The 10,400-nt window shown below is 38.1% G+C and overlaps 1 protein-coding gene across 1 annotated transcript; it reads left to right on the top strand.

Moving 5' to 3' along the window:
• The first annotated feature begins 3,486 nt into the window (after window positions 1–3,486).
• On the top strand, window positions 3,487–9,955 carry sypl2b (synaptophysin-like 2b). Its single transcript, XM_032572968.1, has 6 exons — window positions 3,487–3,622; window positions 3,785–3,862; window positions 4,399–4,517; window positions 6,187–6,388; window positions 7,660–7,848; window positions 8,941–9,955. Exons 1-6 carry the CDS (start codon window positions 3,605–3,607, stop codon window positions 9,058–9,060), a joined length of 726 nt encoding a protein of 241 aa, XP_032428859.1. The 5' UTR covers window positions 3,487–3,604; the 3' UTR covers window positions 9,061–9,955.
• Window positions 9,956–10,400: the final 445 nt, after the last annotated feature.

Raw genomic sequence — 10,400 nt, 5'->3', positions numbered from 1 at the left:
GAATTTGCTCTCAAAACCACACAGCTTGTTTTTATGGCTGCATTCCTGCACAGAAAGTGAAATATAGCCTGTCCCCAGAGGCAGAAACTACAAGAAAAGCACTCTTAAGAACACTTATTCCTTGAAGGAGACATGTGGTTATTGTTGTGGTTATGTCCATTCAGTAAGTTAAGTCTGTTTGGCTGTAATGTAAATGATCTCCTTTTACTTAATTAACTATCTATGTGTAGCTTTTTAGACAATCTGATTCTGTGTTTGCATATTTTTAAATAGTAAAAAATGTTTTTTTTAGTTTAACTATGTGCACTGGGCCTGGCCCAGTGGTGAATGAGGCCTGAAGAAGACTCTGATTTGGGATTTAAACTCATCACCCTACAGTCAACACTAGCAGTGTTTTAATACAACTTGAACATTTTTCCAAGTTTAACTGGTTAGGTCTAAATCAGTTAAGGATAATTGCAACTTATTAGCTATGAAGATCTTTTCTTTATGCATTTTAAAATATATATTTTTAAACAATTTAAAATCTTTCAAATAAGCTTCCCGAAACCATCGTTTCCAATAGTCAAACAGGAGGGTTGGGTCTCTTGATGGTCTGGGTGCCAGCAGTGGCTCAGTTCGCTCATGCCTCAGCCCAGTTCTGAGCATGTATAAATGTCTGACATTACATATATTCTAGCCTCTATCAAAGCAACAAAACCAGTAAAACCAGTAGTAGTATTTTTTTTTCCAAGTGAGATTTTGTGAAACAACAAACTCCCCATCACACCCAACTTATTTGTTTTCCAGTTACTGCTTATAAAATTTCTAGAAATGGTTTCAGTGATCAGGGCAGGTATGCAGGTTCATTCCAGTGAACTATAATATTGAAAAGTTTTTTCTTTTTTTTCTGAAAATTTAATTACTGAGTGAGACACATTAGGTAGATTAAGTACACTGGGACTGACGTTTTCAATGTTGTATGTTTTTCAGCAAATGAAAACACAACATTTAAGAATAAAATATTACATCGTTTTTATCTTTTTAATAGAGAAATGTGTGCTTGATGAAATGGATGTATATTACCCACTTAAAGGGGCAGCATTATGTATTTTCCAGGCACATAGAGCCATTTTATAGAACAATCGGGTAACTATATTACCTTTGGTTGTTATAAAAATGCTTAAAAGAAATTTGACTTTGTAATGTGACACCTTGGAATTGGCCTCTTTGTCTTTAAGAAGCTCCTGTCCTTTCTGACTCTCAGTCATCACAACTGAGAACAACTGTTCTTAGAAGTGCTTTACTGAGAGGTAGTTTGTATGATAAGGTCATCAGACCAGCAGTTCTACCAAATGTTTTCTATTTGCTGCTGCTGCTAGTCTTATGGAGCTGAGTGGAAAAGTGTGTTCATGTCAAAATGAATCTGCAGCAATCCGTCACTTGTGGGTTTATTGAAGAAATTCTTTCTCTGGGAATATTTGCCCCACTTACAGTAATTTTAAACCAGATCATATTAGTAAAGATGAAAAAGATACTGTATGCTAAGTTTAGTAGTTTATATTAAATATAAGTATGCACATTGATAAGAGAAATTTACACAATTTATTGCAACAGTTAAAAAGATCTCAGTCTGAGCAACAGACGATGCAGAAACCACATTTCGGTCAGGACTGTTTCATGCATTTGTGCAGATATTTTCTTTTTTTCTGGCTACAGGCTAAACACAACTTCTCATCAGTGGATGCATTGAGGTCGGTGAGTCATTCAGGTGCTTTTTGGCACATTTACAACAGGATGTTATGTGCCTAGCCGAGAGGAATGGCTTCAGAGTGCTGCGGAGAGAGACAGTTATTCTTTTGTTATGTTTCTCCCATCCCCACAAAGAAACTCTGGACCTCATTCATGGTGCTTTGATTACCAGTCTAACCAAGCGGCGGTTTTTTTTTTTTCCCCACGTAAGTGGGACAGGACGGCCAGATGCAGAAAGTCAAATCTGACTTGTGGTGAGAATCTTAGATCCTGCAGAGTTTTGAATACTTTACTGCAGTAAAAAGTTTTGCTTGTCTTTCCAGATGTGGGGGAAAAAAAGTCAAGTAACAATGAAAGAGAGAGAGAGGCCATCGTGACACTTAAAAACGTAGGCCTTTCTTACAAATAAGAGGCAAAGAAAGGAAAGTGAGTAAAGTGAGTTCCTTAATCCCTTACCTGTCATGATGACAACACCGGTGTCCTCATGGATCCCTAACATGTAGGTGTTTTGGGGGTGTCAGGTAAGGGGCTAACCATCAAAAGTCCCCTAGGAAAAACTCTGACAGGAAGAGGTCTGATTGACCCAAAGCCACAACTGAATCAGGAGACCAGTTTCTGAGAGTTAACAGATTAGGTGATTAATTGTGGTCATAGTGAACAAATCTAATTTTCAACTGTGAGAGGAAGAATTCCAGGTTCAGGCTTGACAGGATGAGTTTTTTTTTTTTTTTAAAAAGAGCCATTGCTACAAAGTGAGAATGAGATAAACAGGCTTGACTGGGCCATGAAACACTGCTGATGGAGTTCTGAAAACTGGAAGACGGTGTGATGAATGAAAATTTGAAATATTCGGTTCCTCAAGCAGGATCTTTCTACGCTGTTAAGTAGGGGAAAGAATGGTTCCTAGTTTGTCAGGGGTTCATTGTACAGCAAGATAATGACCCAAAGCATTAATCCAAACTACGCCAGAACTAGCTCATAAAAAAAATAGAAAGCTTGAAAACATGGAGTATCCAGATCAGTCTCCAGACTTAATCTCTTCAAGCTGGGTGTTGGGAGTTTGGATAGAGCTGAATGAAAGCGAAGCAACCTTCAACCTTCAACCTTCAAGTGCCACATACTCATGGACATTTCTGCAATAGAAACAGGAAGAACTCTCGAAAGAGTCTTTGATTTCTCACATAGAAAAAACATCTACAAGTTTGTTCAGCCGTTATATCTGCAAAATGTGGCAGCTTTGATGAGACTAAAGTTTAGAATAAATGTTGACCTATGAACTGATTCTGTGATTCATTTTTAGCCTCAGTCGCTTTCACTTCTTTGTGCACTGGGACTTTGACAAATTGAGGCGTCTCAAAACTTTTGACCAGTTGTGTAAAAAACGTTTTCCCTCTGCGAAGTGGCTGTTCATCACAGGCTATGGTCACCAGAGCGCTACAGAGTACTTTCCTGTATCTTCTGGACTGAGAACTCTCATGTTTCTCCAGGAATCTGTTGGAGCCACTTCCACAAATGTAACCATTCATCTGTAATCTGATTTTGCATTAGAGAGGAAGAAATGTTTTTGTTAAATCCGATTTAATTCAGAAATTCTTCTCAATAAAACTAATAAAACCCTAGTCTGTATGTTTTGGATAAGGATTAAAAATCAAGTCCACATGACGTGTAAAAAAAAAAAAAATCCCCTTATTTCTTCGCTTTCCCAGCAGCGCCCCCTGCCGTCCCCTCTTCTCAACGCCTTAACGTCTATGGTCACGTGTCAGCCACTGCGATTCGCTGAAAAGTTTGACTCGACACAAGGAGCCTGCACGGAGCTGCAAGGCCGAAAAGAAGCGGATAAGTTTTATTAGTCTGTTTTTCCCTCGGAGCGAACATGGAATCCGTAGCTCAGGTAACATCAGGGGCCACAACACTCAGAGGAAACCAGGATAAAAGTTTTGTTTTTCAACCAGCAGATCTCCTTCTCTGTTTTTTTTTTTTTTTTCTCGATAAGCCCACCTCGGTAGCAGATTACTTCATATTTTCTAACATATTCTGTATTTATGTTTATTAGAAAGTGCTCTCATCGGGATTCACTCTCGACTTTGGACCCCTGAAGGAGCCTCTAGCGTTCATCCGTGTGCTAGAATGGGTGAGTTTTACAGGATTTCTGCTCCATATGGCCCGTGTGGTTCTGGGTGTGTGTTTACGTGGGTAGCTCATCTCTGCTTGCCAGAAAAACCTCACAAATTGATTAGGCAGTTGGTCTTGTGATCGTCCCCACGCCCAGAGGAGTTATTATTTGAGCTCCAATGTGGAATGCGTTACACTGTCGTGGTTTATGTCAGACTGAATCATGCCCAAACCTCTGCAGCTCCGGGTGGAAGTGGGCAGTTGTTGCGAAACATGCGGAGAAATAATTGCAGTATCTAATATAAACATTTGCAGCTTTCATCTATCCATTGCCTCACAATTTTTACCCTTTAATTTTATTTTATTTTAAAAGAGTGAGCCCTACATTGAAAATCATGTTATCGAGACTTCCTGTCAACATTTTTCATGCCAAATACGAGGAAGCATGCACTCATGTATATGAGCGTTAGATCAGCACTTTTCATTTCATCACCCTCTTCCTCATTTCTTTCCTCCAACTGTGTGTCCCCTCTGTTTTCCCCTCTGTGGTTACAGGTTTTTTCCATATTCGCCTTCGCTACGACTGGAGGTTACAGCGGATCCACCAGCTTCAACATCCAGTGCAAAGGAGGCAAAACTGAGGAAGTAACTGCGTTATTCAACTACCCGTTCAGGTACGTCCAAGTAATCCCAGGTCACCCAATCAGGGATTGTTTTGAGTTTTTCCTGCTAGGATTACCTCAAGATAAAAAATAAAAAAAAAGCATTTAGACTGAAATCTTAAGCAAAAAAAGATACAGATGTAACAAGAGTTTTTTATAGAACAGGAAACAACGAATAAACCTGTTGCATTAAAGGCACAGTCTGTAATTTTTTAAAAACCATGAACTGTTCTTTACCTCTCAGATCTCGTATTGCCAAGAGTTTGTAGAAAAAGGAACAAATCCTTAGAACAGTGGTAGTCTAAGAGCTACTCACATTTACTCTACTTTAGCTGCTTTTAGTGATTTAAAGGGGGATTGTTTGTAAAATCAAAGTTTTTTAGCTTTACATCATGTTCTGATGTTATTTCCTCATAAGAAACATACCCGGAGTGTTGCTTTGATTATTTCATGCATGTTTGAGAAATCCTTTAATCTCCCGTGGCAACCATTCAGCTGTGCAAAACGGCTGGTGGGTTCCTCCTCGGAGCTGCAGTTTCCATATTTCTGCCTCAAAGCGCAACCCTCTGCTGCGACTCGCACAGTCAGCTCCTGCAGACTAGCCAGCAGCGTTTAGCAAACACTTGGTGGATCTGCGTTCCTGCCGAGCTCTTTGTATGAGCTACTTCTCAGTGAAATGCCACTCAAAACTTTAAAGGGTTAAAAGAGGAGTGATGATTTTCTGAAAGTTGGAGCAGGACTTTCTCAAAAAGACATAGGCCCAATTTCAAGGTGTTAAATTATGAAGTAAAATTTCTCTAATGTCTTGTTTGACATAGACAGAATTTTTATAACAACTGAAGGTCACATAGTTACTCGATTGTGCCATAAAATGATACTATATGGCTGGGAAACACATAGTACTGCCTCTTTAAAACAACTCAAACAAATAGACATGACACTGTTTTAGTTTAAAATAAACCTCTAGACTGAGACTAGACTATTCCTAATACACAGACTGAGCGATTCTTCACTGTTTTTGACCATTTTAGTTTTACTACTCTTGGGGGCTGCTGGCTGAATTTATCCCCCTGATCAAGTAACAAAATGAACAGTGATTGGTTGTGAAAGTGTCGATATTTGATATCCATTAACATAATGTTTGTAATCCCATGGGTTTGAAAATTTGTCCAATACAGGTGAAGGATGTGACTGTAAACTCGCCTATCATCACCTCAACTCTTCAACACTATTACATATCTGCCTTTATTTTGCTGTAGCATTAGAAGATATTATGAGAAAATCTTTACACACCTGACTCTGTAGCAGACACATGGATATTTTTCAGGCAGTCAGTCAAACTTTTTATAATAAAAAAATAAAATAAAATAAGAAGGTGTTCCACGGCTCAGAATCAGGCCAAATCAAAAGACGTGACAGGACGTTATTTCCACATCATTATATTGTTTTTGTGACTGGAAATATTTTCCAACATCCGTTTGCTTAGCAGTGTGTGGGGAAAGGGTAGGACTCCGTTCTGCAGAGACTGATCGATTCGTTCCAGCGCTTACTCTTGTGTCTTTTTTGAAAGGATTTTAAACCACTGCAACAGAATTACTGAAGATATTAGCCGTTTCACAATGCAAAGTTATTTTAAAACTGTGGTTTCTTAGAGAAAAAAAATGCTCATTTGTGTTCAAAGGTTGATGGACCATCTCTATAAGGTTCCTGACTGTGAACCCAACGGAACGACCCACAACTACTTCCTGACCGGAGATCACTCGTCCTCTGCACAATTCTACGTCTGTATCGGGGTTTTGGCTTTTCTCTACAGCACCGCCTCGTTAATCCTGTATCTGGGCTATCAGCACTTGTACAGAGAATCCACTCGGGGTCCCATCATGGTACGTTTGCATGGATTTCTTGCATTCTTTTCTTGCTTTGTTTAAACAGACTTGATAAATGTGGATCAAAAGAAACCTCAAGCCAGAAATGTCGTGGAATAATTGTATCTACACCCTCGTCCTGAATCTTACTTGAGTTCGGAGAAAGTGTAGCAGAGCCGTGTGAGTGAAGGACTGTGAAGGGTGTGGTTGTCAAGCAAATGAAGGACATTGGTGTTGTGCAAACGTTTCTGTGAGGAAGCACCACGGGCAACACTGGAGGAGCAATGTTGCTGTGTTGTCATAAGCTAGTGAGGCGGGTGACTGTGAGGAATCTCGGCCACAGCAGAAGGAATCTGTTGCTTACTGAAAACATCGGCTTAGAGAAGCTTCTCTGGACTATTGTTCAGGATTTAAAGATTTGCTTGTTTCCATTTTGGTTTACTTCTAGAAAATTTTGTAAATGTATATAGCCATAAAAAAAACACAACTTAAAAAAAACCAACACACTCTCAACTAGATTGTGGAGTCTGAATGGGAGAAAAGAAACAGATATAGAAGTGAGTAAAAACAAGATTTAATTCAGTTTTTGTTTTGTTTGAAAAACATATGAGCAAATATCTAAATTTGCATTTCCATGTTTTAAAGCAATGAAAGCACATATCTATTCTTGCCTAGGAATATTTAAAAAAAATGCTGTTTTTTGTTATTTTAAAACGTGACTAGAAAACAAAATGAATTACTTCAATTTTTCACAAAAAGGGGGAAAAAAAATTATATTTATTAGTTTGCTTTACTTCAATTTTGTTTATTTTACATAAAAATGGAGTTACCTTTTGTTTTCCATTTCCTAATTTATGATGAGAACATCCACTTTCCCAAACATGTGTAGATACATGTGTTTTTCTTTATCTTTGTAGATAACTTAGTGCAGATGATTTAAAACAGTTGGTGTTGTCAAATCTACAGAGTTTAATACAAAAAAAGACTTGCAATAATGACATTTTTAGATTCAGTCATGCTGTAAAAATTGGGACATGTGTGAATCCAGGGGCTTTTTCCCCCCTGTGTTCAGCTGCCTTCCTCTTATTTTCTTTTGAACTGCATAAAACACATCCAATGAGTGGTAAACAGCTACTCAGATATGTTCTGTAGTGTTATGATTGGTTCAGTCAAATCAGGGGGGGGGGAAAACCATTCTGTCTTATTAAACCTGCTTGTTTATGTATGGCCCTGAAACTAAACACAAGATTAAGCCTGTTTTTATACTTCCTTGTTTGCTGTTTCGCTAGGATCTGCTGGTGACTGCATCCTTGGCTTTCCTGTGGCTCGTATCATCCTCCGCCTGGGCTAGAGGCTTGACTGATGTCAAATCAGCCACTAGTTTTGAAACTATTTCCCGTGTTCTTGAAGTTTGCAAGCAAAACAACACTTGCACCCCAGGAGCTTTGCCCTCTATGGGCAAATTAAATTCTTCTGTGGTGAGTTATAACACAACTTGGCATTTCTTTGCACAAAAAAAATCAGGTTTGTATCTAGACAGGACTGTTCCATGTTTTGCACAAACGACTGTGTCTTTTCTGTGAGTTTTGTTGGGCATACTTGTCAAGTGGAATTAAAGGAGAAGAACATGGTTTTCAATCAAAATTTTAAAAAGGTCTGAAAAGTGTTGTGTGCATTTTTTTGGCTTTTTTTTTAGACTGCTACCGAACAGTAAAATTGAGTGCAACCAGTTTCCTTCAGAAATCATCAGGGTTAGCTTGCACAGCAATATCTCAAGGTCTGAGTGTCACAGAGGGTCAGGATTTTCTTTCTGAAAAATGAAACGGCTTCACAAAACTACCATCCTTCACTGACACACCAGGGAAAGTAAGCATTTGTCAGAAAAGCAGTCAAGAGATTCAGGGTAACCAAAACAAGTAGGAATTCACCACTCAGGTGAGAGAATCTGTTGACAGGAGCAATATTAGTTATGCACTCAACCAATCTGTCCAATTAATGGGAGGCTGGAAAAGATGTTCCTGAAAAAAGTCAGACGTTCTGCTTGCAGCTTCCCACATGTCATGTAAAACAAAAGGCAAGCATGTGGATGAACATGTTCCCATCGGTTTAGGTCAGAGCTAAACAGATTGCTGGCAATTCACGGTCAACCATGGTGGTGGCAGCATCACACCCTCATTCTTTTTCTTATGCAGGTTCTAAGACGTTGCTCAGAGTTAATGGGGAGACGGTTTGTTCAACATACGAGGCAATTTTGGAAAAAAAAAATCTTTAAAGACTTTAGTGGAGGTTCACTTTTCAGCAGGACAACATGAAGCCAGAGCCACAATGGAAAGGAAGATGAATCTGATTAAACTTGAGCTGCTTTGCAAAGATGGATGGACCAAACTGTCAACGATGTTAGAAACATTAATTCTCTCAAAGACTTGTAGCTGTAATGAAAAGAAAAGGTAGTTCTGCAAAGTATTACCTCTCTGGAGTAATTACAAATTATTTATAAAAGGAGGGAGGGGAAAGTAAAACCATGCATCCTTTTCAGCTAATTTTCAATTTCTGTCCTAACTCCTCTGCAGATATTTGGATTCCTTAACCTCATCCTGTGGGGAGGAAATTGTTGGTTTATATACAAAGAAACCCCTTTCCACAAGACAAACCAGCCTGCCAACGTTGAAGCTGGAGCGACGCCATCGTAACTGCATGGCTCCCTCATTTGAAAAACAGTCTATGTGCAGCTGACTGCACTTTTTGCAGAAAAGATTCTAATTTTATGTTGGTTTTTTTGCTTAATCAGACATTTATTTTTTAATTTTTGTCATTTCATCTCAAGAGGTACTAAAATTTATTGTTTAGCCAAGTGTTAATACAGACTGACCCATGTAATACTAAAACATACAGACTTTTGAGTTTTGAGTTTGTAGATGACACAGGTACAAATGCAAAACCTGCTTTAACAGCTGCACACCTTTTTCACAGGATACTGTACAGTATCTTTGTTCCATGCAAATTTTCTGCAATTAAATATTGTACAAAACTCAGGGCTGATAAGAATATTAATCAGACTTCCAGTTTCAGTTCAAGTACTTGAATGTGTTTAGTTAAAATGAAGCCCACGTTTAAATTATATAAATGCCACTGTGAGATTATTATGTAAAGGTCAAATAGTTTTTTTTTTCTTCTTTTCGCAGTCATAATAATTGCTGTTACAGTGATGGTAATATTTCTAGTTTAGACTAACATCTGAATATTGTGCTGAATGCAGTGTTTCCGTTGAATCCGTTAAGAACATTTTACTGTTACAATTTCAAATAAAAAAAAAATTCTCGTTACATTAGATATACTTTCGCCTTGTCTTTTTGGAAAATGTCCAAGCAAGTGTATTTACAGTGTTTGTGTTTGGTTGTACTATTGTTTAATGCAATTAATTGCTTCAACAGTTGAGATGTGTTTAAGTTATTCTTACTTCACTTCATGTCTCTCGGTCTGTATCTGTCTTGCCTCTCTACCTGCTCTTTGCAATAAGAAAGATTAATTTGCCAAGAAAATGGTTGTCCGTTTTGAAAATTTCTAAAAAACAATATCCGCGTTTCATCCCCATGTCTGCCGTAGTTGTTTCCTCACAGTTTAGTTGAATTATGCTTATTTGGAACATTTTTCTTTGCTTTATCTGCTTAAAACGTTTAGTGTGATTGCTTAAGGACTTACTAGTGCTTTCAGTATATAAATTTAGATGTCAGTAACGAACCTCAGATTAAGTCAAATGATGCCAAACAACCTTAGGTTCTGTCACAAAAATAAATTATTGTAAATGCGCGGACAAGGCAGGTTTTCTGTTACATAGAGGAGGTATTATGTTTTTTGCAGGTATACAGGGCCATTTTATAGCCCAATAAAGTAACTAAACTGCCTTCTATTGTTATGAAAATGCTGTATATGTCAAACATAACTTAAAAGAAATTCATAATTTATGCCTTGAAATTGGTCTCTAAAGTTCCTACTCTTTCTGACACTCCGCCTTCAACACAATGTCCGTCCA

Source organism: Xiphophorus hellerii, chromosome 1, assembly GCF_003331165.1.
Source record: "Xiphophorus hellerii strain 12219 chromosome 1, Xiphophorus_hellerii-4.1, whole genome shotgun sequence".
Lineage (NCBI taxonomy): Eukaryota > Metazoa > Chordata > Actinopteri > Cyprinodontiformes > Poeciliidae > Xiphophorus > Xiphophorus hellerii.
This window is presented reverse-complemented; position numbering and strand designations above follow the sequence as displayed.

Excerpts from the sequence above, each read along its gene's own strand:
- sypl2b (XM_032572968.1), top strand. Across the intron at positions 3,863-4,398 it reads TCATCCGTGTGCTAGAATGG|GTTTTTTCCATATTCGCCTT; the intron begins GTGAGTTTTACA and ends CTGTGGTTACAG. Across the intron at positions 4,518-6,186 it reads TTATTCAACTACCCGTTCAG|GTTGATGGACCATCTCTATA; the intron begins GTACGTCCAAGT and ends TTGTGTTCAAAG.